Source organism: Delphinapterus leucas, chromosome 3, assembly GCF_059928025.1.
Source record: "Delphinapterus leucas isolate spDelLeu-1000000601 "Yukka" chromosome 3, BTC_Dleu_Yukka2, whole genome shotgun sequence".
In the NCBI taxonomy this organism is placed as follows: Eukaryota; Metazoa; Chordata; class Mammalia; order Artiodactyla; family Monodontidae; genus Delphinapterus; species Delphinapterus leucas.
This window is the reverse complement of record NC_143131.1, coordinates 131,404,908-131,431,177: the sequence shown is the minus strand read 5'-3', so window position 1 is coordinate 131,431,177 and position 26,270 is coordinate 131,404,908. Positions and strand designations below refer to the sequence as shown.

Sequence of the window (26,270 nt, the reverse complement as noted above, 5' to 3'; positions counted from 1 at the left end):
TACTTCTTCCTTTCCATTTTGGATGCCTTTAATTTCTTTTCCTTGCCTAATTGCTCTATCTAGGATTTCAATGCTATGTTGAATAAGAGTGGCGAGAAGGGGTATCCTTGTCTAGTTCCCGATTTTAGAGATAGCTTTTAACTTTTCATTACTGAGTATGATATTAGTTGGGTGTTTGTCACATATGACCTTTATTATGTTGAGATACATCCCTTCTACACCCACTTTATTGAGAGCTTTTATCATAAATGGGTGTTGAATGTTACCAAATGCTTTTTCTGTATCTACTGAGATGAACATATGGTTTTTATCCTTCATTTTATTAATGTGGTGTGTATCACGTTGACTGATTTGTGGATGTTGAACCATCCTCAAATCCCTGGAATAAATTCCACTTGATCACGGTTGTATGATCTTTTTGACATATTGCTGAATTTGGTTTGCTAATATTTTGTTGAGGATTTTTGCATCTCTGTTCATCAGAGATATTGGCCTGTAATCTTCTTTTTTGTGTTGTCTTTGTCTGGTTTTGGTATCGGGGTAATGCTGGCTTCTTCACAATGAGTTGGAATATACTCCATCCTCTTTAACTTTTTGGAAGAGTTGTGTAGAATTTGTATTATTTCCTAAATTTTTGTAGAATTCACCAAGGAATCTATTTGGGCCCAGAGTTTTCTTTGTGGGAAGGTTCTTAATATAATTTCAATTTCTTTACTAGATATAGGGCTATTTAAATGAATCATTTCTTCTTGAGTAAGTTTTGGGAGTTTGTATCTTTTAAGGAATTTGTCATTTCATCTAAGTTGTTGAATTTATAGGAATAAAGTTGTTCAGAATATTATTTTATTATTCTCAACAGTAATAGAATCTGTGGTTATGTCACCTCTCTCATTCTTGATATTGATAATTTGTGTCTTCTCTCTTTTTTTTCTTTATCAGGCTGCTAAGACATCAATTTAATTGACCACCTCAAAGAACCAGCTTTTGGGTTCATTGATTTTTCTCTATTCGTTTTCTATTCTCTATTTCACTGATCTCTGCTTTGATCTTTTTAAAAATTTCCTTTCTTCTGTTTATTTTGGATTAACTTACTCTTTCTAGTTTTTAAAGTAGACGCTGATGTCATTAATTTGAGACCATTCTTCTTTTCCAATATAGGCATTTAATGCTACAAAATTTCCCCTTACATGCTGCTTTAGTGACATCCCACAAATTCTGACATATTCTATTTCCATTATCATTCATACTTTCTAATTTTCCTTTTGATTTCTTCTTTGACCCATCTGTTATTCCTGAGTTACGTAGTTCCCAAACATCTGGAAATTTTAAGACACTATTCTATTATTGGTTTCTAAATTTAATTCCACTGTGGTCAGAGAACATAATTTGTATCACCTGAATCCTTTTAAATTTATGGAGACTTGTTTTCTGGCCCAGAATATAGTTTATCTTGGTAAATGTTATGTACGCACTTGAAAAGATTGTATATTCTGCTGTTACTGAGTGGAGTGTTCCACAAATGTCAACTGGGTCACACTGGTTGACAGTGCTGTTCAACTCTACTATATCCTTGCTGATTTTCTGTCTACTTCTTGTATCAATTATTGAGAGAGAGAGGTGTTGAAATTTCATAATTGTGGCTATGTCTATTTCTCCTTGCAGTTCTATGAGTTTTTGCTTCATGTATTTTAAAACTCTCTTATTAGTTGCTTAACCATTTAAGATTGCTATGTCCTCTTGATGAATGATCCCTTTATCATGAAATGACCTTCTTTATCCCTGGTAATCGTCTTTGTCCTGAAATCTATTTGACTGATATTAATATATAGTCACTCCAGTTTTTCTTTTGACTAATGTTAGCACAGAAGATCTTTTCTATCCTTTCACTTCTAATTTATTTGTATCTTTATCTTTAAAGTGTGTTTCTTGCAGGCAGTATGTAGTTGGATCTTGCTTTCTTAACTAATCGGACAAGCTGCTTTTCCACTAAAGTAATTACTGTGATTATTTAATGTGATTATTGATATGGTTAGGTTAAAGTCCATCATCTTGGTACTTGCTTTCAACTTCTCCTTTCTGATCTTTGTTCTTTTTTCCCTCCTTTTCTGCCTTCTTTTGGATTAACCGAATATTTTTCATGATTCCATTTTATCTCCTTTGTTGGCTTATTAGCTACAACTCTTTGTTTTGTCATTTGAGTGCTCCTTTTAGGGTTTATAGTATATACTTTTATTTATTTTTATTTTTATTATTTTTATTTTTTTTTGCAGTATGCGGGCCTCTCACTGTTGTGGCCTCTCCCGTTGTGGAGCACAGGCTCCGGACGCGCAGGCTCAGCGGCCATGGCTCACGGGCCCAGCCGCTCCGCAGCATGTGGGATCCTCCCGGACCGGGGCACAAACCCGCATCCCCTGCATCGGCAGGCAGACTCTCAACCACTGCGCCACCAGGGAAGCCCATACTTTTATATACTTTTAACTTTTAAAGTCTAATTTCAAATGACATTATACCACTTCGTAAGTAGGAGAACCTTACTATGTTACAGTTCTCCCCTCTAACCTTTATGGTGGGATGTATTTTACTTTTATCTATGCTTTAAATGCAAGGATATGTTATTATTTTGGGTTACACAGTCAGATATCTTTTTGAAAGTTTTAAACAGTAAGAAAAAATTATATGTATTTACCCACATAGTTACTATTTCCAGTGATCTTCATTCTTTGAGAAGGAAGATCCCTTGCTGCTTTTGTAGCCTGTTGGGGATGTAAAGGCACTCAACAGAATCCAGGCCTTATAAATTCTTATAAATTCTTTTGAGGAAATTGAGCTTATAAATTCTTTTGAGGAAATTGAGCACATACCATAAAGTAACCATGTTAATTTAACAAAAAGGAAAAATCAAGAAGGAACATGGAACCAAGAATCTGGTAGACTCGGGCCTTTTCTTGTGACAAAGATGCCATTCAGGTTCATTCATTACTGGAAGCTATATTCATGGACTGGAGAAAGCAGGTCAGGATTGTAGGCTGCTTTCACCCCCACCATGGATAATCTTTGCACGGAAGAAGCTGATCATCCAACGGAGGGGTGTGCCCAGGAACTTTTAGACCCAGGCAACTTCCAGCAGTTGGGACTCTGCTGCTACCAGCTCTGTGCCCTGGAGGGGGCCTCCATGTGTGGCTGCCACGCAGCCCAGCAGGGCCCCTGGGGAGAAGAAAAGTGGGCCAGCCCACCAGCCATCCTTGTTCCTGTTCCCTTGGCAGGAGGGGCTGAGGGCAGGCCTGCTCAGAGCCAGCTGGCCACCTCCCACATGCAAACCCAGCAAGTGGGGCCGGACCACCTAGTCTCCACTCTCCGTGGCTGCACGCTCCCTGGTGCAGCTTCTGGAGGAAGCAAATGCAGCTGGCACAAACAAACAGCCCCTTGGTCCTGTCCTTGACAGGCTGCTGCCAAAATTCAGTTTGAAGGAGTAGAAGGCAAATATAGACCTCAGCTCCTGCCAGAGAAGCTGTTTAAGCTAAAAGCAACAGGAGGGACTGAGTGGCTTGACTGCTCTAACTTCTTCACACATTTCTGCTGTCAAACTGCAGGAAAGATTCTCCCACCCCACTTTCCCTGGAAAAAAAGAAAAGCTCTTCAAGACATCTGTCAACTCATTTAGGAAAAGTCAGCTTCCCAATGGGATAATCCATGTGAGACAGTTTCTTGCAATTGAGTAAGCAATTTGAGTTTTTATCTTATCAAAATAAGTGCTGGGGGCTTCCCTGGTGGCGCAGTGGTTGAGAATCTGCCTGCCAATGCAGGGGACGCGGGTTCGAGCCCTGGTCTGGGAAGATCCCACATGCCGCGGAGCAACTAAGCCTGTGAGCCACAACTACTGAGCCTGCGCGTCTGGAGCCTGTGTTCCGCAACGGGACAGGCCGCGATAGAGAGAGGCCCGCGCACCGCGATGAAGAGTGGCCCCCGCTTGCCACAACTAGAGAAAGCCCTCGCACAGAAACGAAGACCCAACACAGCCATAAATAAATAAATAAATAAATTTTTTAAAAAAGATAATAAGTGCTGCTATTTGCCAATGTGGACTAATACAGATTAAATAGAGTTGATTCTTAACTTTCAGGTATTATAATAGGATATTCTGGATAAGATTCCATTTTCCCTTGGTTTGGATCTTTCATATTTTTATTTCCTCTTTTTCACACCATTGTCGTTCTGCTTTCTTCTTTCCCTTCTTGATGTTTCCTTTCCTGTTCTTCACACTGGTCTATCTTATACCAATCATGCCTTAACCCTCCTTTCCCTCCTTTCCTGTTGATATTTTTTCTTCCTCCTGCTGCCCTTCCTCTTGCCTGCTCATCACTGCTCTCCTTCTCCTCTTCAGCTCAGCTTCAACGCTGATTTGCCCTGTGACCCTACAGGATGGAGTGTGCTTAGTTGCATGCTTTTCTTTTCAATCAATCCCAGAACACTTTGCTTTTACAGAGACCTGCCCAACCAGGAAATTTCTCTGAATTCAGTGTCTTTGGCTTTTCTCAATAGCTCTTCTTAACTTCTGCCTAGAATTCCATTTGTTGAAAGGTGCCAGTTGTATAGGTGCCAAATATTTGAGGTCTTGTTATGTAATCAGAAACGGATATTTTAAATCAGGGAATTTTAGCAGTGCTCTAGTGCTTAAATGAGTCTTAATGAATACATATTCAAGACTTAAAGCAAAAAAACAAAACTTTCATATGAAAAAATTAACAACAAACTATGGCAAATGTGAAATGGATGTTTATAGATGTTCATATTAAATTGCTTCTTATCAGAGAAATGTAAACAATTTTCTTAGCTCTGCAAAATTCCACTGTAGCCCCTTCCGTCAAATTGTAAAGTAAAGCAGCTTAATGATTTTATAAAATCCATCTTTACCGTTAAAAAAAAAAAGTCAGCTTCCACAACGGGATTCTAAAAAAGGGTGGGTGTCAGGAGCGTTGGATTTAGCGACATCTTTTGCCATAACTTGGATACTGGTTGGGTGGGTGGGCTGGTAATACAGGAGAGCCTTAGGCTCAATTCACATCCACCCAGAACTGGGCCTCCTTCCCTTAAACCCAAACCCTGAACCTCTCTGCCAGGTTGGTGAAGCCTATCATCACTTCTCAGAACAGTGTGTACAATGAATAAAATAAAATAGATGAGCTTGTAAAGGAAACCAGTTAGACTGAAATACTGTTATCAAAATAATAAAAGAATTTGAAATAGAGTCATAAATGTGCTTCTTCATTAACACATTAAATGACAAGATCTAGTGGAAGTTCTAAAAACTACCTTCATTCCAAAACAGTGATGAGTATCTGTGACATTTCAAGATATCTGTAAAGTGATGGGAAAGTAAATGATTTCTTTTGGTGAACATATCATAGGTGCTTCGTTGTCTACAGTCATAACTGAAGGGAACACCAGATTTCAGTGACAGGTTCATGAAAAGAAAAATGCAATGTTGTTCTCATCCAAGTTTACAGACCCTCCTGAATTCTATTCACAGACCTATCTGTGGGTCCAAGGACGCCTTGATTATGAAGACCTTTCTTCTTCTGGGCTGTCGGGAGAGAGCACTGCACTGGGAGACAAAAGGGTTTGTTCCCCGCCCCTGGCTCTCCCTCTAACAGCTGGGAGACTCGCCCCTTTAGTTGTTAAGGCAAAGCACCGTCTTGCTTAGTCCTCTCCCGCAGAGGCTGGTGTCGGGTGGGGGTGTCCCCTGGGGTTCCAAAGCACCCTGTGCCTATTCCCTCACTGGTTCTCACCTGTGGGGTAATGACCTGCTCCTGCCATCCACCCCCTGCTCTTGCCCAAAGCAGCAATAATGGCTCATTTATCATTGTGTTCCTGGTATTCAGCACAGGAGACCATGAATATACATTTACTGGATGAACAGATGAATGAATGGATGAAAGCATCTCTCTCTCACTGTAAAAATATTCCTTATTTCACACGAGCAGTTCTCAACCCTGGCTATATGCGAGAATCACGTACTGAGATTTCAGAAGATCCTCAGACCCAGGCTATCCCTCCAGAGATTCAGACTCCAGTGGCTGGGGTAGGGCCCCAGCTTTTGTATTTTTTAAAACCACCCCAGGTATAGCCAGAGTTGAGAACCTAGAGAACCACAGAGCAGTAGCTGAGGTAAGAGAATAATGCTCCCAGATGAAACTTCTTTCCCAGACTTAGAAAGATGAAATTAGTGCAGAATTCTGAACTCTGCGAGGGGCTAAACATATAAATTGAGTTTCTGACCCTCAGAGTCGGGTCACGGTTCTGAATCCAACAACATCAGTAATATCTGAACTACATTCTCAGACTTAGGTGAAAAAAATCCCGGGCTTGACAGTGAAGACCATGAAACGAAGAGCGAATGCCCGAGCAAGCCCTGCAAGGCCCTCGCTCCCTCCCCTCACTGCAAGAAATCCTTGCGAACTGGGCCCTGTCCTGGGCAAGCAGCACACCTTCCGGCTGGGGATTCCTAGCTGTGTGCTTTCCTCATCTACAAAGTGGAGATGATAATAAAAACGCCAACCTCAAAGTACTACTGCAGGAACTGAAAGATGTAAGCGGGCAGAAAGCATTTTGTAAGTAGCCACACATGCTATCAAGATTCTTTATTATTACATTCTACCAACTGAGTCCTTATAGGTGGAAAGACCTTATGACTTAGGGATTCTAGGTCAGACTCCCTGCATGTAAATTCTAGCACCACCTCTTACCAGCTGTATCATCTCACGGTTAACTATTTAACTTTTTTTTTTTGGCCTCAATTCCTTATCTGTAAAATGGTGATAATAAAGGTACCTATCTCATAGGGTTTTTGGAAGGTTTGGCTGAATTAATGTACTTAAAGTACCCTTGGTTCTGGGGCTGGTAGATGCAAACTATTACATTTAGAATGGATAAACAAGGTCCTACTGTAGAGCACAGGGAACTCTATTCAATATCCTGTGATAAACCTAATGGAAAAGAATATGAAAAAAGAATGTATATATAAAACTTCAGCTTTGCATCGGAATCCCCTGGAGGGCTTGTTAAAACATGGACGGCCGGGCCCCTGTACAGAGCTTTTGATTCAGTAGACCTGGGCTGAGATCCAGCAGTTTGCATGTTTAACAAGCTCTTAGGTGATGCTGCTGTTGCTGGCCTGGGAACCACACTCTGAGAACAGCTGGCTTAGAATAATGATTGGCATACAGTAAGTACCTAATAAGTGTTAGCTGTTATTATCTTTTCCCGGCTTCTAAAGCTGTTATTATCTTTTCCCGGCTTCTAATTTCTTAGTCCCTGAGCGAAACAGTTTATGCTCCACTTCTACTCAGTACTGTCTTCGTGAAGAAACAATTTTGAAATCTTCTGCTTGCAGTGGTTCCCAAAGTGTGACCCCACAAACATCATGCGGGAGCTTACTTGTAATGAAGTTCTTGGGCCCCGACCCAGATCTACTGAATCAGGGATTATTGGCGTGAGGATCAAGGTCCTGTGTTCGAACTAACAGCCCTCCAGGTGATTCTAATGCACAGCAACTTTAAGAGATACCCCTCTGCTAGAAAATCACAATGACCACTACAGTACTCCTATTAAAAAGGGGAGGCAGGATGGCTTAAGATCCAGAGTATAGTTTTTGGTTGAACTGCAGCTGAAGAACTGGCTCAGCTTCTTAGTGTGGCCCTACATGAGTTACAATACCCCTCTAAGCCTCAGTTTCCTCATCTGTAAAAATGGGCATCATCACAGGACCTACATCACAAGGACCTGAGACAATGCAAATGAAGTGCCTGACACGCTACCTGTTCAAAGAATGTTAGCTGCCACTGTTATCTTTATAATCATTATGATATGTCCTCTCTCAAAGTGAGTTGAGATAGCTTATAACCAACATATAGATGTACAGGTGCACAGGATAGCTAAAATAAAGATTAAAAAAATAAAAATGTCACACACAGAAGGTGGAGAAAGGGAGGGTTGAAATGGCTGCTGCAACTGTCTTGCAAATTGAGGTCTGGACTTCCCTGTGGGCTAGAGTCAAAAAAGGAAATACAGAGGTCATGGTTTCCGCTGGTTGAAAAGAGGAAGGAGACCAGCTCTTTTGGAGAGACAATACTGTCCCTCGGCCACACCAGTTCTAAATTCTAGGAGAATCTGATCACACGAACCTGTGCACGAAGGCCCTGGGTAACAGGAGGAAATCTCCAGCAGTGCTTCATGTACCTTTTTCTTTAATTAATTCTCAACAAGAGCCCAGGGCAAAATCCTTAGATCCCAGAAGATGAGAGATGTTACACTCACTTTGGGTGCCGAATATCAGGGAGAGAGCGATTCAGGGAGATTTTATCACTGACGTAAATGTTAAATCCATTTTCTCGGTATGCCTGATCCACTCTCTCAGCATCGGTCATGGGGAAGGGCCTCCCTTGTTCTCCGTTTCCTAGGAGCAAAGAGCAAAGTCAGTGTTGCCAATTAAATGGAGTGGGGAAGGGAAGATGAAAAATATGGTTAAATCACCAAGATAGAACTTTACACTTGATATACAGTGTTCCTCCAGATTTTGCAGGGCTAAAGAGGTGAGGGGATTGAGACTCAGCCATGGGCGTATCACGCACTTCAGACCTGTTCTCATGTAATGTCCCCAGCAAAGCTGTCAGGGTAGGCATACGAGTCCTCATTCTATAGACAGATAAACCAGGACGCAGAAAGGCTATAAAACCAGGTCTCTGGGCTCCAAAGCCCATGCTTCCCCCACTCTGCCAGGAGCCCCAAACATCCCTGACCCTGAAGTCTGATCACCTGGACGGGAGGCCAGGTCACTTGCCTATAAGCTGATCAACCTTGGGCCAGTACTACCTCTCTGAACTGTAGCTTGTTCCTGTCTGGTACCCACACCACGCTGAGAAAGTCAAATGAGAGGTTGCATACATGAAAGCTTTCTGTAAACTATAAACCCTATTAACCATGTGAGGAAATACTATGATTACTCTCCAGGCAAGGCAAGCTTTATATATAAATCAAAATTGCCACAAATGATAAAAGATGTTTTGATTTTTTTTAAGCCAGCAAACAAATTAAGATTTGCCTAGCCTAGGCCTGGATTGCCTGAAAAGTGTTGTTTTGAGCAATGGATTTGGGTGGATCCAGTACCAGTTTTCCTCTCTCTTTACAATCCATCTGGGGAAAGAGTCCCTGATGCTCTAGGAAATTACTCTGGGTTCCCAGGGTGCAGATGGTACGTGGGGATGTCCCCCAACCCCTGCAATAATAGCCCAAGCATCTGCCATTGGCAAGGGTCTGGAAGAAAGGGTAATAAAAGTCAGCTGATTCAACATCACCTCATCTTCTGGAGCCCACGGACTGAGCAACACCCCGTTTACTTTGCAAAGTAAATGTTGAAACATCAGCTTGATGAGAAAGTGCAAGCAAAGAGGGGAGCCCAGGGGTGGTGTCTACTCCAATCCAGCCCGACAAGAGAGAGGACTCCGCCACCCGTAACTTGCATTGCTCTGTGATAAGACACTGCCGGCCAGTGCCCAGCACAGATCCTGCAAGGGACACAAATGCAACAGGCAGAAAAAGAAGAGCAGAAGCATCTGTTCGGGCGGGGAGGGAAGCTTCGGGAAGGCAGTGCAGGGGAGTGACTCAGAGTTCAGGCCCTGGAGCTGGGCAGAGTGGAGTTTGAAGCCCGCCCTGCTGCTCCCAGCTGTGTCATCTCAGGAGCGCCTTCAGCCTTTCTACGTCTTGAGTTTTGCCTTTTGTATTCCCTGGGATGAGAAGGTTCAATGTGATGATTAAGGAGGGAACTCAGGGCAAGATGCCTGGCACACAGTGAGTGCTCAACACATGCTGGTTATTATTACTCTCAATAATGTCGCCACTGCTTACTCTTTTCTGGCTAGTTAGCCCAATGTTCCAATAATTCCGGTATAACTGCCTGGAAAATTAGCTCTTTTCAAATGTTTCCTTTCTTAAGGAAACATTTTAAATCATGTTTAAAATTTTAAAAAAATTTTAAAACATTTTAAATCCCCTTCATTTTAAATCACTGGCATATAGAAAAATGCATGTCCTATCTTCGCTTTCCCTGACCATCAGTTGTTACATCAGCTCTATTCAGAGCCTTACTGTCATCTGGTTTTGTCATAGTATAACTTAAAAAAAAAAAAATCAATAGTGGTGGGTACCTCTAACTGAGATAAAAATGAATAAAATACAATCCCTTATATTTCTAAGGTGCTTTCCAGTACTGTAAATTGTACTTTACTTGTCACCTTCACGACAACACCCTGAGGTTATCAAAGTAGGAAGCATGAGCCCCACTGACAGAGGGGGAAACCGAGGCTCCAGGAGATGGAATTTATCTGATGGTCACATGGCTGGTAGGTGGTATCTGAGCTGCTCTCCTGGCTCCTAGCCCAGGCTCTCTCTCGAGATGACTCGCCACAGAAATTATGTGGCGAGTCACCCCACCCCTTCCCAACTCTGCAGTGTAACAGGAACAGTTCCAAAGGCTAATTAGGCAAAGAAAACTTCAGCTTAAGCCCACTAGATTCATTCAACCTTGTGGCTATGGTGCTGCGTAGGGATCAACTCAGCCCTCTAGACCTGAGTTCAACTCCCAAGCCTGCCTCTTTCTCACTGTGTGACTATAGGCAAATTACCCCACCTCTCTGAGCTCCAGGTCTCTTCTCATCAAATGCGCTACAAAGGTTGGTGAGGAGTTTCACCAACAAAAGTGTGGACCTTGGGCCTCGTTCATCATACATGTTCAATAAGTGTTGGCTCTTATGATTACTACTCCTCATTTTAGTGGTAAAATATCTTCGAGGAGGGAGACATTTTCTATCACCATAGAGGTAGAAGGGCAAAGTCCCGAAGGCAGTGGATCTGGTGGTGTGAGTGGAGAAAGGGGTCAGCTAACAGGTGAAGCGGGGGATCCCAGGAACCAGGGGAAGGATGACGGCAAACGGACAGGGAGTCAACAGGAGGTCCAGATAACCCCGTTAAACACACACATTCACGCACACACACACACATGCGCGTGTGCAAACACTCTCCAGGGGACCGTCCAAGGATGCTCTGCTCTCGTACCTACACGCTGAGCATCCCTCTTGATGGCTTCTTTGTCGTGCCAGTCCTTCAGCTTCTGCCCATCTCCCAAGAAAAAGGTCTTCTTTTGCTGATTGTGTGAGCCCTTAAAAAAAGACAAAAACTGTGAAATAGAAGAAAAGGGGAAATAAGTTTAATAACAGAGACCCAGAAATTACACTGCCTAAGGGAGCTTTCAGTATTGATTGAATGTCTGTCATCATTGGTTCATTTATTAATTTCCTCAGCATAGCTTTGTTAGTCCTGCTCCGTGCCAGCCAGGTGTGCAAAGTTCAGAAAGATGACACACTGTGTCCACCGTCCTGGAACTTACAAACCCACGGCAGAGAAAACAGATGGACAGATATTCCTTCCATGGAAGAGAGAAAGAGGTAGGTGTGATGCTGTCCAACAGAAATATAACGTGAGCCACCTAGGTGAGCTGCATATGTAACTTTACATTTTCTAGTATTCACATTTAAAATTTTTTTTTTTTTTTGTGGTATGCGGGCCTCCCACTGTTGTGGCCTCTCCCATTGCGGAGCACAGGCTCCGGACACACAGGCCCAGCGGCCATAGCTCACGGGCCCAGCCGCTCCGCGGCATGTGGGATCCTCCCGGACCGGGGCACGAACCTGCGTCCCCTGCATCGGCAGGCGGACTCTCAACCACTGCACCACCAGGGAAGCCCTAAAAATTTTTTTTAAAACAGGTGAAGTGAGGGACTTCCCTGGTGGTCCAGTGGTTAAGACTCTGTGCTCCCAATGCAGGGCGCCCGGGTTTGATTCCTGGTCAGGGAACTAGATCCCGCATGAAGAAACTAAAGATCCCACGTGCCGCAACCAAGACCCGGCACAACCAAATTAAAAAAAAAAAGGTGAAGTGAGTTTTGATAATATATTTCATTTAGCTCCATATACTCCATCTAAAGTATTATCATTTCAACACACAGTGGAAAAAAGTGTTGAGGTATTCTACGTTCTTTTTTTTTTTTGTACTAAATCTTCAAAATCCAGTGTGTGTATTTCACACTTGTGTTCATCTCAGTTCAGCCTCATTCCAAGTGCTCAAGAGCCATAGGTGGTTAGTGGCTCCATACTAGACAGGGCAGAAGCAGTGAATTTTGGGTGAGAGGTCTGGAGAAAGTGCTAGAGGACTTCGCTTCTGCCTGGGAGAACTGGGGAAGGTTTTATGGACATGGGTGCCTTTGGATTGGGCGAAATGAGAGGCAGGCAGAGCACATGGCCTGGGCAGAGACTTCCAGGTGCAGGTGGAGCACGGCAGAGCTGGGCTGGGCCCAAGGAGCACAGAGCACAGGAAGAGAAGTCGGGTCTTGGTCATCTCTGCAGTCCCAAAGAAGGCCCAGTCCCAAAGAGGGGGAACAGTTGTCAAATGTGTGTGGAAGGTCTGAACAAGCACTTAGATGGCTGAAAGAAAACAGGAATATATAGTAGCCAGGGGCTGGCAGAGGAAGGCATTTATTTTGTGTTCCGGAAGGTGAGCCCATGCTGGTGGGCCAATTAGGAAGCAGTTCCCCTAATTAAAGGAGGCCGCATTCCAGTGTCTGGGGTCATCAGAAGGTGTCAGATGCTTTCCCACGCCAAGAGTCGAGTCTAAGGACTTGGCCCCAGGGCTCAGTAAGAGTCTTCCCAAGGTAACACTGCTCCACACGGCTGTTTAAATACCTGTGTTCACCTACATGAGAACAGCTTTCCACCTCATCTTGCCCATTAAAAACCCCAGACACCTGTCCTTGTCACTGTGGCATGCAGAGTCCACTAGTCCTATTTCCTATATAATTAACTAGGCCCTGAATGCATGGTGTGCTGGAACATTAGCACTAACAAGAAGCCACTGGAATAAAATCATCCCCACGCCTGTTTATTAAGGCTCCGGCTGATTCTCGCGTTAGCAGATTTTCCACAACGGCTCTAATGATAATGACAATCCTTGGCATTCCCTCTCCTTACAGACCCCTCTGAGTTGCAAGAAGAAAACTCTGAAAGTGGGCCTGCCAGATGTTGTGGTCAGAGAGGGAAAGAAAACTGCAAAAACAAAGGCCACGTGCCTGCAAACAGTTCTCGGGGGCTTAGAAATCACAGGAGCTGAGCTGGAAGTTCCTTCAGCAGGTTTCAACTGTGGTGAGCTACATTTCTACAGGAGACCCTTCAGTGCTGCCTTGGGAAGGTGGAGGCTGAGAGTAAGAGCTTGACTCCCCTCCTTCAATCAGACCTGCAATGCACCTGTCTGTTCTTTATACCAGGGTTCCATGTGCGATTTCATTTTTAAAAGGACCTCTGCTAAAAACAAACTGACAATCAAATCTCCAAACAAGTGAACACATATACTTGGAAACTGAACTGAGGACACTGCCCTATTTCACAGGCAGGGAAACTGAATCTTGGAATGGGTCAGGGACCTACCTGAAGTAAGTATTCTACCTCTAGATGTCAGGATTGGTCTGTCAAGAGCTGGTTAGCAATCTTTCCTCCAGCCCTCCCTCCCAATTCCTTCTCCCTCTTCTGCTACCCAAAGACTGGGAACTTCCACTGACGACATTAGGTCACTAGTGGACCTAAAGAGGTTCTGCAAAGCGCGGCTGCCTTAATGGAAGGAACCAATCTAAAGTGGTTCTCAAAACGTGAACCAGGAGCATCCACACCAGTTGGGAACTTGTTAGAAATGCAGATTCCCGAGCCCTGCCCAGGAAGTAGCAGCAGCAACTCTGGGGGTGGGGCCTGGCAATCTGGGTTTTAATAAGTCCTCCAAGAGACTGTGATGCACACTCCCGTTTGAGAACTACTGGTCTAGAACGAAGGAGGCCATAATCCTGCCTCCTCTGTGCCAGTCAGGCTACACCTGGGCTACTGTATCCAAGCTGGGCAGATATTCATCATCAATGGTCACAAAAACCTTAGATGTGATCACTGGCAAACACAATCTGGTGGCTTCTGAGGATCTTTTTTTTTTTTTTTAACTGCCAGCATGAAAAAAATGGAGGGATTTCTTATTGTTTTATCAAGATTCATTGGCTTCTCCTGAAAACTCAAAAGACATGTCAGTGCTCTGACCGAGCTGGGCCAGCACATGGCTCTCCACTTTGCCACAGTCCCCCGCCATTACTTAGTGCATTTCACCTGGCTCTCATCTCTCACTTGTCTTACTTTCCTGGCCCCAGGGAGTTTGCAACAGGCTGCCACATACAGGTATGTATGAGGAAGATTAGAAACTGTGTTGTAGGAGGACTGGGAGATGGGAAGCCGTGCGGGACACAGGAGCATCTGTCTTGTTCTCTGAGGCCCTGAGGCTAGCGTGAGTGCCAAGGGCAGAAATTACTGAATGACTGAGGGATTAGTTTAAGATAGAGAAGAAATTCTAAAAGTTGGACTGGTATTAGGGTGAAACAGGGGCACTTGGAAGAAGATAGAGGAGGCCAGGAACAGGATGCTCGCCTGTTCATCAGGATGTGAAGGAGGGGGCCCAAGTGCGGGGTTAGGGCTAGCACTTCTCGAACTTTCCTGTGCAGTACAATCACGTGGGGATCTTGTTAAACATGGATTCTGACATAGGAGGTCTGGGGCTGGGCCTAAGACTCTGCATTTCTGAAAATCTCCCAGGGGATGGCTGATGCTGCTGATCTGCGAAAAACACTTTGAGTAGCAAGGGTGAGGCGACCTTTACAAGGACATTTCAAGAGTCTAAGAGTCCAGAAAGGACACTGTTTCCTCCATATGTTTGTGAAAGTCTTCTCACACTGCTGGGAACAGGGCACGGGGTTGAATCCCACAGTTGTGACCGCATAGAGGTAAACTCCCTTGAGTGAACAGTGAATTGCTGAACCAACAGGGTAGAGAATTAAGATTCCAAAATTCTGGGAGTTTCACACTTAACAGCTTCTACCACCTCATTGCCTTTGCCTTAATGATGCATGTCCCTCTGGAATGATCTGCAGTGGTCTGGAATGATCATTTAGGTGGTCTCAGTAGTTCTTATTTTCTCCCTAAACTAAGAGGACTTCGGAGCTTGCTGCCATAGGGACTTCTGCATGTCTAAACATGTCACTAGGGGGGTCCTCAAATAACCAAGCTACGCAGCTGCTCAGAAACAATTAGTCCACCTGTCTCCCATCTTACAGGTGGGGAAACTGATGTCCAAAGAGGCCAAGCTACCCAACCAAGGCCACATAAGCAGGCCAGAGAATAAGAGCTATGTTCTTTGACTCCCACGCTGGGTTTTAGTGGAGAGAGCCCTTGTAGTGTGGCCTTGGACAAGCTACAAGAGTCACAGGCACCTCAATTTTCCTGCCTGGAAAATAGAGACAGCACTACCTGCCCAAAAGGTACTTTCAGATCAACCAAGAAAAATCACAAACTGTGTTATCGGGAGCACTTTCAGAGTTTACACATCAATGTGGGTACAAACTCCTTTAGGATTTTAAGAATCTACTGTAAATTGACATCTCATCAAATCACCTTGATACAGGACTCAAATTTTACTATACAAGTTAAAAAGATTTCCAATAATAGGTCTGAGCTTTTGGTCAGAAAAGGAGTTGGTTTTGATACTAAAACCACTGAGCATTCAGAGCCCAAAGGGCCCTTAGAATCCTATCCAGAAACCTTTATGAAAATTTTGATCAGGAGTCTCTGACATCCACCCATGGAAACCCCACAGATACATCATTCCAACTATTGCCAAATATTTATCGAGATCTACTCTGTGCCAGGCACTGGGGATACAGGCATGACAACACAGATCCCTTGTAGATGCTAATGGCTTTATAGCCAGATCAGTCTCTCTCAAAGGATGGTTCTTGGGAGACCTGAGCTCTCATTATAGATACAAATGCCTGGACCCCACCCCGAACCTATGAAATCAACATATCTGGGCATAGGAGGCCAGGAAGATGTCTTTAAACACATTCCCCATGTGATTCACAATAAAGGTGGAAAACCACTTGTCAAAATCCAGCTGTCTCGCTTGCAGATATGAAATCTGCAGCTAACAGAGTAGAAGAGACTTGCCCAAAATCCCATAGTTTGTCAGCCCCAAAGACCAAACCAGATCTGGCTGTTCTCTCCCTGGGTTAGACTGTGAGCTCCTTGAAGGCAGGGGCACATCTGTTTTGAGCTGTCACTGTGTGTTCCTAGGTCAATACCTTAGGCCCTCAGTAAATATCAGGTGAATGACTGAATGAATGATTGTTCATTAATGGGGCAGGAAGTCTAGTTGGATGATTCAGAGCATTCTGATTCCAGAGACGGAAAAACTTAGGTTTTACTTCCTGGGCAGGTGGACCCCAGTTTCCTTGACTGATAAATAGGGAAAACTATCAGAATAACCTGCAGGTTAACCTGCACCTGAGGGGATGAACTGAACTCATCTATACAACGCATCAAGCTCAGTGTCTGGCACAAAGTTAGGCCCCTTCGGTAAAGGAGTGCAACTATTAATACGTTATTTTTGGAGAAGGATTATGATCTGGTGTATGTGATGGTCATGTTTGGGGGAAAAGGAGAGAGATGGGAATCTAATAATAAAACTGGGAGCCCTGCAGAAGGACCTATTGAACACCTGAGCCAATTCAACTGGCTATTGCTGTAACAGGATTTAGAGAGTTTCCTCATTAACAGCAGGTTATGTGCCCACGTGGAAATTCGCTGTTCTTGAGGAAAGAAGAAAGTCCTTAGTTAATAGTGGCATTGTACAACAGAAACAAACGCCACAGACCTTTCGCAACAAGAAAAACATGAACAATGCTTCTCAAAAGACAGCGATTCTTATGCAATGGCAATCACTTCATGTTATGCAAAAAAGGATGTCTGGGTTTCAATACAGAGGTAATTTTAAGTTTCTTTAATTCTGCAGACTCACAGATTTGTCTATAAAAGCCGTGATTATTTTCCTTCAGCAACCATCTTCTGCTACTTTCCTTCCCCTCTGTTCCCAGATGTCCTTTTGCTACAGGAAGCAGAGAGGCTGGAAAGGAGCACAGGGCAAGGGAGGTGAGGGAGAGTGTAGGGAGAAGGCTGGCAGAATGATGGTGGAAATCACATTAAACAGTAAATTGGAAATGGATTCTGACTGGCTGCTCTAAATAACTGCTTCTGGTATCTGCATGCTTTTACTTAACATTCCACTGAAAGAATCAATTAGTGTTCACACACACACACACACACACACACACACACAAATGGAATTTTAATCTTTTGTTTAATCACTATTTAGCATGCCTGGCATCCTTTGGAGGGAAGGAAGAAAGGTGGTGAAGTGAGCCAACTGTATTCTGCCCAAGGAGAAAGGTCTGTTAAAGCACATACTCTAATCCCAGCGCTGCCGACTCGGCAACTACCGCTCAGAGAGGACACTTGTGTCTCTGGCTGAGCTGTCTAGTGTCTTCAAAACAATGGAAAAAGGGCTGTATGTTCAAAAATGGCAATGCGGAAAGGAAAACTGAGCAGGGCATCTGCTTCATCCAGGGTCCGAGGACTATAACGGATTAGATTCAGTAATTTTAGGATAGCTTCCCTGCCCCCAACCCTCCTGTCAAATAACCCTACAAAGGCGCTGGAATGATTTTGCTTTGAGGCTTAAATGACTCCATGCAATTCCAAACATTTGTTTATCTGCTAAGTAGATTATTCTAATAACCTTCATACACACACACTCACACACACAGACAACACAGCAAAGCATTCTCTTCAAGGTTGTCTTCAAGGTTATCCTTCAAAGAGGGTCAGGGAGGACTTAATTTAGCCAAAAGCATAAAGTTACTTTAATTTAAGCAAGGGAGTTTGGACAACTGATACATGTACTTTCTTCATGAGTTTTGAGGACATAAGCTGAACTGTTTTATTTCTTCATTCACCTCATAAAAGAGGATGACTCCACTAAGGAATTAAGGACCTACTATGTCCAAAGAGCTGTGGAGGAAATAAAGAAAAATAAGATAATTCTTAGCCTCAACAAACAGCATGGATATAAGAAAGGAAAAAACACACAACACTGTGTGTGCCTTGAAAGTTGTACAGATGAATTCTAAAGGTATTTACAAGAGCCAAAGGTTAAATTCTACTTAAGACCATCAGGGAAAAATTCCTGCAGAAGCAAGGTCTTTGACAGCTGCCTGAAAGGATGGGTAGGATTTTGACTGGTAGCCACGGGGGGATGGAGCCCAGCTGGAGGGGAAGCATGTGCAAAGAGATGGAGGTTAGAAAGTAAGGGACCTGTTTCCTTAGTGGCAAGGAGACTGATTTGGCTGGGGTGAGTGGGATGCAACAGAGAGTCAGGAACAAGGAGGCCAGGAAGTCTGGACCAGAATCTGAGGGCCTTATATTTGAGCTGTTTGGCAGGTGGGAGCCACAAAAGGTCTTTGAGCAAGGAACAGGCTGGAGTAGAGGTCCAAGAACAAAATGTTACTACCTATCCACCTGTAATTAATCTCAGAGTCCCCCTCTTCCTGGGATAGATGCAGAGAGAAACATGATTTTGTTTTCATTCAGAAGCAACGTACCCTCATTGTAGGCTGAGGCTCACTCTCCACCATTCCAGAAGTCAGACTGAAATGAGCTGACCTAAGCCCAGCCCTCACCTGGCAGGCCGCTGTTCTGAGAAAACCTACCTTCCAATACAACCAGGACCAAGCAGTATGAGAAAACAATTGCCCCTAAAGGGCACTGTTTATGAATGGACAGAGACACTATAACCCAGCAACCACAAGACTGACGAAGTCGGCCGGGCCCACGTCAGGCAAGTCCTGCTGTTCCACCCAGTAATCAGGCGTGTCAATTTTCCTCGCTCCAATAACTCTGTGGTCTCAACACCAGGATGTTGGCATCTGAAATCTGGGCGGGGCTCCATTCCCTAAGAGGGTAAGGTCATTCACAAATAGGAGCCCTTGTTTAAAAAGGCTGACGCTGTGCTTCCAAGGGCAGAAGCAACCCACTAGTCCAATTCACCCTTTTGTTTTGTACAGATGGATCTAGAAAAGGTCATTTGCTACATACGGTGTGAAAGCTCATTAAAAGACTTTTTAAACAGAGAGAGAAAAAGAGCCAAGATGTTTGTAATACCTACTATCTAAAGGGCAAATGGAGCCTTCAGTAGCTTTTTTCTTTCATTCTAAAAGAATGATTGCAACTTGTACCATTTTCTTCAGAGGAAGTTTCCAAAGGGTTTATCACTGGAATAACAAACAAAACAACAACAACACTGATCATTTGACAATGTTCATTTGGGTGTCTCACCCATCCATTGGTCCATCCACGTACACGTTTAATGAATACAAGCACATGCCAGGCCCTGTGCTAGGTATAAAGAATACACTGGTGAGCGAGACAGATAAGGGCCCTGCTCTCATAGAGCTTATAGTAGTGTGTGTGGCAGAAGGGAATGTAGACTTTAATCCAGAACCACAAATAAATTTAAATAGTTACAGTGGCCTGTGCAGAAAAGAAGGATAACATGGTGCAAAGAGAGTCCCTTTCTTTCAGATCAGATCAGATCAGATCAGCAGGGTCTTATCCAGACAGAAAAGTCAGGAAAGCCTTCCCTGAGGAAACGGATGGAGTATGATTAGAATAAACTCAGCAGAGAGAGGAGAACAGAGCATTTCAGACAGAGGGTGAAGTGAGGATGTGCAAAGGCCCATATTTGGCTGGGCAAATATGAAACCGGAGGGACTAAAAGAAGAGCAGGGTGTGTGTTGCACAGAGAAGGAGGGGAAGCCTGGTGGGGATGAGAGGTGGGCAGGGATGAGAATTTTGTCTTTCCCCAGAAGCATTTGGAAACGAAGTATTTTATAGAAGGAAGTGGCAAGATCAGATTGCATTTGGAAAGCTCTCTTATAGCTACTGGCGAAAGGATTAGGAGGCCAAGAGGAAGGGTGGAACACAGGGAGGAGGCTATCATCACAGTGGTATAGGCAGAGATGACGCCAGTTTAGGCAGGAAGGTAGAAGCTGGGATGGACATAAACATTTTTTATTTTAAATAGAGTCACGAGGGTCCTGCAAGTCTGCAGTCAAGAAATGCAGCCTCAGGACTTGGACACTTGGGTGATAAGTTCATCTTGAAGGTCCATAGGCCCAAGATGACATGGATGCAGGTGGGGCTGACCTGGGGCCTGAGCCCAGATCTCCCCTCACCCAGCCTGGTGTTCGCTTCATTACACGTTATTTTCAAGTTTTAATCCTGTTCATAGACAGCAAGTCAGGAAATCAGACCTAATAGAACTGTATCATATATATAGTTAAAGCTTCAGGAATTCAGTGACACATGGTCCAAAAGAAAGAGAAAGAAATCCTAACTAGGGAGGCTGGTGATCCTCCTGTCCCCACACTCAGCGAGCCTGTATCCTGGATGATGTCCCCAGGGGCCTAGTTCCCTCTGGCCTCTGGTACTGTGAGCGCTTTGGTGCCGAGTAAGCCTACTCTTGGAAGATAAGTATTTTCATTACCTCAGAAGGCATCGTGATGACTTCAACCAGAGAAACAGTCATCAGTTTTAATGCTGGAGGAAAAACTGCCTCAGTTGGGCTTTTGAGAGGTGGTTTGTCTTTATATTCCATGGGTGATTGTCAAGGGTGATTCTGATTTTACGTTATTTTCACCTTAAGTGGTAAGTTTATTATAACCTAACCCTTTCGAAAGATGAGACTTTACTATATCATTATTGTCATTACATCCACTTTGTAGATGACAAAACTGAGGCCTGGAGAGAAAATCGATATGAAAGTGTTCCGCAAACTGCCAACCACCCCATGCGTGTAATCATCACAGCTAGGAGTTCCTACCACACGTCGGCCCGCTGCTCCCCACATCTCCGTGCCTGGAAAGATTTGGGGAGCACAGTCGGCTCTCAGGAAAGCACGACTTGCAGAAGTGAACCATCCTTCTGTGCCTTGTTCACGAGGAGTCTTGAACAACCGCAGGCAGCCTGATAAAAAGTGCTCTTCTCAGACGCTCGGCGAACAGAGCATTAACAGAGGGTCATTACATTGCTCTGCAGAGCAGATGCGGACGGGTCAGGAGAAAGGCAGGCAGAATTGGTAAGCTGAGCAGAAGGCAAGTTCAAACCTTTCCAGGGACCAAAAAACAGCTGCAAACACATCCCCTTAGCTGGGGAATTAGGGCTGAGCCCCCAGGTAACAGAATAGTTGCTCTATTAATAGTAATAATTACAGTTATAATCCCCTACATTCTGAAGACAGCAAAACAAAGTCTATAAAAGCACTTGCTTTGGAGTCAGAAACACCTAGGCTTGTGTCACGGTTCTACACTCACTAGCTGTGCGACCTTAGGCGAATTACACTGTTCTTCCAAGCCGTGGTTCCTCGATTGTAAAAGGCAGGATATTAACAGTATCTAACATAAAGGTTATTGTGAGAAGTAAAGCTCTTAGCAGTGTTTGGTATTTAGGAAGCACTTAAAATCATAGCTACCATGATTAGTTATTATTTCGATAGCACTTTGCAATTTACAAAGCATTTTTTACATATATCATCCCATTTCTTCCTCACAATCACACTAGAATAAAGGCAGGCATCACCAACCTATTGTAATACTTTACCTTATGGGTCCCAGACTCCAAGAGTCCTTCTCAACACTGTGAGAAGTGGCCCTTACCAGTTAACCAGTGTTGGCCAGAGGACAGGACCCATCTACCACGCCTGCCTTAAGCTGGAAGAGTGAATTCCCAAGTACACCTGGTAGGTTGACTGCTTCAGGCTCTCTTGCTGCTCGCAAAGGTTCCCCAAGCAGGAGGAAGTGGAGAAGCAGAAAGTGACAGATGGCTGGCCTCTCCTCTGGTACTGGCCTCCCCTCATCCACAACTGTTAGGGCCTTCTGTTCCAGGTCTCAGAGTCACAGAATCTAGACGCTGAGTGGGAGGTTAGATGCTACCTCCTCTGATGGTCCACTGGACCCAGTAACCCTTTCTTTGTTACGGCACATGGATGGTCCCTGAGCCTGGCTTGGGCGCTTAGAGAATGGGAAGCTCTCTTCCTCCATACAGGTGACTCCAGTTATTAGAAAATTCCTTCTGGGCTCCCAGAATTCTTTGGGCTCCTTCCTGGCCCCCAAGGAAAGTCTCTGACTGGACTATGATCCTGGCCTCCTCGACCTGCCATCATGGAACCTCTGAAATACTTTCCTCTTCTCCATTTCTCCTGGGGTGTAAGCCACAAAGGACTCTCTCAAAGTCCCTGAGCAGTTCCCCCACCTCCCACCTCCCCTACCCCCATCCTACTCTCACTCTGGCATCCTTGTTCTTAAATAACGATCTCTTACTCGTACAGTGCCCCAGGCAGGATTCATAAGCTGTAACCACAATGGCACAAAGGATGGTTTCCTCAGAATACACCACTCTGCTATGAAAGTAGCCTCTCCTGCAGAAATGAATCCAAACCCTCAGGCAAACCTTCCCTGACCTCCCTGACTAGATCACAGTCCCTGAGTGTGCCCCTGTAGCATCCTTATGGCTCCCTTGTGATTTCACATTCATTCAGGTGCCTATTTCATTACTGCCTATCTCTCCTTAAACTGTGAGGTCCATGAGGGTAGGAGATAGCAATTTTTGTTGACCAAATGAATGAGGAGACATCTTTTATCTTTTCTAGATGAAAGAAGGTCATCCATGATTAGGCATGTCAAATATAGTCACAAGGATATAATACCATAAGGGGTTCTGAGGATTAACTTTATCCTCTGACTAAATGGCTTCAGGTCAACTTAACGGGCTATGAAAACTAAAGAGAGCTGGCTCACCTGATCCTAAAACGATCTGTAAAAGATGCCACCAACTTTGAACTCTGTCACCTTTTTCCCCCTTTCATTTTGTGAAATACAATTCATATTTTATAGCAAGATGAGAAAAATTTAAACATAAAAAGGCTTCTCTGCCCTTTGGCCTCCCCTCACTGTGTATTGTGTATCTGCACTGTGCATTGTGTATCTTCATTGTGCATCGACCAAACCTCCCCCATCTGCAGGAATACCTGCTCAACCATAAAGAGCAACATTCTCCTACCATCAACAAGACAACTCCTTAAAAGATAACATTCCTTCCTGATTTTGTACAGGGGTCACACGACCCACCAGGATGACGCTTAGATCTAGATTATGTAAACTGTCAATAACACATCATTTGATACACAGCCCTCTGTCTCAGAAACGTTATATAACGGTGCCTTGATTTCTAACTGGCAGAACAGTTCTCAGAGCTTTCTGAGATGCTCTTCCCGGTATAATCCTCAAATTTGGCTCGAAAAAAATTTTCCAATTCTTTCTTAGATTGACTGATTAATTTTTCGTCAACAATTTTCAAGTTGTTTCCTTTCTGGATTCCTACCCTTTAGGTTGTGGCAGACATTGGTGTTTATCCCCCATCAGCTGTTCTCTTTTTCTTCCACAGTACCAGAAATTTCAGCTGGTAATATGACTTCTCAGAATAAAGATGATATTTCCCAGACATCCTTGCAGCTAGGTGTGGCCCAACTGGGTTCTATCCAAAGAGATGTGGGTGCGGGTGTTGTGTGGCAGTCCACGGAACCTACCTGAAGACATCACTGGTGTGCACCCTTTCCTTCTTTACTTCTTCTATCTTGCTGTCTAGAATGCAAATGCCACCATATTGGATCACGAGATGGAGGTCCATGGCCTAGGGATGGTGAAGCTCCTTGTGGGAAGAAGCCTAGGTTCCTGAGGATTTTATGAAGCAGAACTGTCATACCAGCCCTGGGATGCAAACCTCCAGACTTTTAAGTGAGAGAAAAATAAACTTCTTTTGTGTTTAAGCCATTCAAATCTAATCTTAGCTGATACAAGCTTCTTTTCTTGAGGCCTGAAATCCTGAGAAGCAACTTGGGTGTGGTGGAGAGGACCCTGAAGGAGGATCCAGAAGATCCAGGTTTCAAACTCCTGTCTCTGCATTTATGAACAGTGAGCAGCAGACAGGTCCCCTGTCTTTCTAGGTCCCATTTTTTGACTGCAGAATGGAGGTCAAACAATGTCTGTCCATGACATGATTATCTACATTAAAAAATCCTAAGGAATCTACAAAAGCACTAGTAGAACTGGTGAGTTCAGCAATGTCACAGGATACAAAGTTGTCACATGAAAATCAATTGTATTTCTAAATATCAGCAACGAAATGTTGGAAATGGAAATAAAAATATCATTTACAATGGCATCAAAAATTCTAAATACTGAAGGGATAAATTTAACGAAACTATGCAAGGCCTAGTCACTGAAAACTACAAAACACTGCTGAGAGAAATCAAGGATCTAAATAAACAGAGACATATATCATGTTTATGGATCAGAAGACCTGATATTGTTAAGATGTCAATCTTCTCAAAATTGATCTAGAGACTCAATGCAATCTTTATAAAACTAACATGCAAGGGATCTAGAAGAATATGCCAAAACAATTTAGAAAAAGAGGAACGAAGTTGGAGAACTTAATACGTCCTAATTGCAAGGCCTGCTCAAGGGCTACAGTGACCAAGAGAGTGTGCTACTAGAGCAAGGGAAGACATGTGATCAATGGGAATGGGGTGGAGAGTCCAGGTATATAATCAGCTGATTATGAGCAAAGGTGCTAAGGAAATGCAATGGGGAAAGGATGCTCTTATCAACAAATGGTGTCAAAAAATTAGGTATCACGTGCCAAAAAATAAACCTCAACCCTTATACCTCACGGCATACACAAAAATTAACTCAAAATGGGTAACAGACCTACACGTAAGAGCCAAACTATAATATTTGTAGAAGAAAATATGTGAGCAAATTTTAGTGGCCTAAGTTTAGGCAAAGGTCTCTCAAATAGGACACAAAAAGTGTAAAATATGGGTAGGTTGGAATCCATTGCCAGTAAAAGCCTTTGTTCTTCAAAGGGCAAGCCACGGGCTGGGAGAATATATTTGCAAAACAGGCATTTGATAAAGGACTTATATTCAGAATGCATAAAGGACTCTTACAGCTCAACATCATTAGTTATTAGGGAAATGCAAGTCAAAACCACAAGGAGATATCACTTTACACCTACCAGGAGAGCCATAATTAAAAAAATGGAAAATAACAAGTGTTGGTAAAGAAACTGGAACCCTCATGCATTGCTAGTGGAAATGTAAAATGGTGCAGCCTCTGTGGAAGAGTTTTGTGGTTTCTCAAAAGTTTAAACGAAGTATCATATGAACTAGCAATTCCACTCCTAGGTATGTATCTGAAAGAACTGAAAGCAGGGACTCAAACAGATATTTGTTATGCCAACATTCACAACAGCATTGTTCATAACAATCAAAAGGTAGAAATAACTCGTGTCGCTCAACAGATAAAAGGATTAAACAAAATGCGGAACATACATACAATGGAATAGTTATTATTCAGCCAGAAAAAGAATAACATTTTGAAATATGCTATAACAAGGAGGGACATCAAAAATATTATGCTGAGTGAAATAAGCCAGACATAGAAGGACACATATGATTCCACTTATATGAGGTGCCAACTAAAAATTGGCACTTGCCATCTGCCTCTACAAAGATGAAGTCCCTAGCCACTGCAGCCACTGACCTTCAACACACCCTGAAAGCGGTTCAGGGTGGAGATCAGGAGTGAGGCACTTGGTTCTCTGGGAAAAAATGGCAGAATAGGTCTTCAGGTAGATATTTTCAGGAGAAGACTTTACAAGCCTAATTCTTGCATCTCCTTGTATCTAGAATAGCACTAAAATAATTAATGGAGACATCTGCTTCTCGTGACCAGCGCTACCTTCTGCAAACGTGTGTGCTTGATTGCATGTACCCCCCTTCACCCAAATCACATATATACTGACTCCCCCCACCCCCACCCCGCCAACCTCTTTGGAGCAGTTTCTCGGAGCAACCTGAAATGCTATCTCCCAGGCTATAGTCCTTATTTTACCCCAGATAAAACTTAACTCACAACTCTCACGCTGTGGTTTTTTTTTTTTTTTAGTCAACAGAGAGACCTAGAATAGGCAAACTCACAGAGACAGAAAGCAGAAGAGAGGTAATGGTGGGGGGTGGGAAGGGGGAGTTATTGTGTAAATGGAGTCATTGTTGGGGATGATAAAAAAGTTTTGGGCGTAGTTGTAATGGTTACAGAGCTCTGTGAATCTACTTAATGCCCCTGAATTGTACCCTTC

The 26,270-nt window shown here is 43.6% G+C and overlaps 1 protein-coding gene across 7 annotated transcripts in view; it reads right to left on the bottom strand.

Moving 5' to 3' along the window:
• Positions 1-26,270, bottom strand: part of GALNT10 (polypeptide N-acetylgalactosaminyltransferase 10) — a 227,749-nt gene that overhangs the window by 104,234 nt on the left and 97,245 nt on the right. For 5 of the 7 annotated variants that reach the window (XM_089909593.1, XM_022590207.2, XM_089909595.1 and 2 more), the window contains 2 exons: positions 11,107-11,209; positions 8,314-8,452 (listed from right to left, as the gene is read on the bottom strand). In XM_089909593.1, the coding sequence (XP_089765719.1) occupies positions 8,314-8,452; positions 11,107-11,209 (242 nt within the window). Of the gene's footprint in view, positions 1-8,313; positions 8,453-11,106; positions 11,228-19,179; positions 19,286-26,270 lie in introns of those variants that run through there. The other 2 variants (XM_022590210.3, XM_022590208.2) reach the window with 2 other exon arrangements.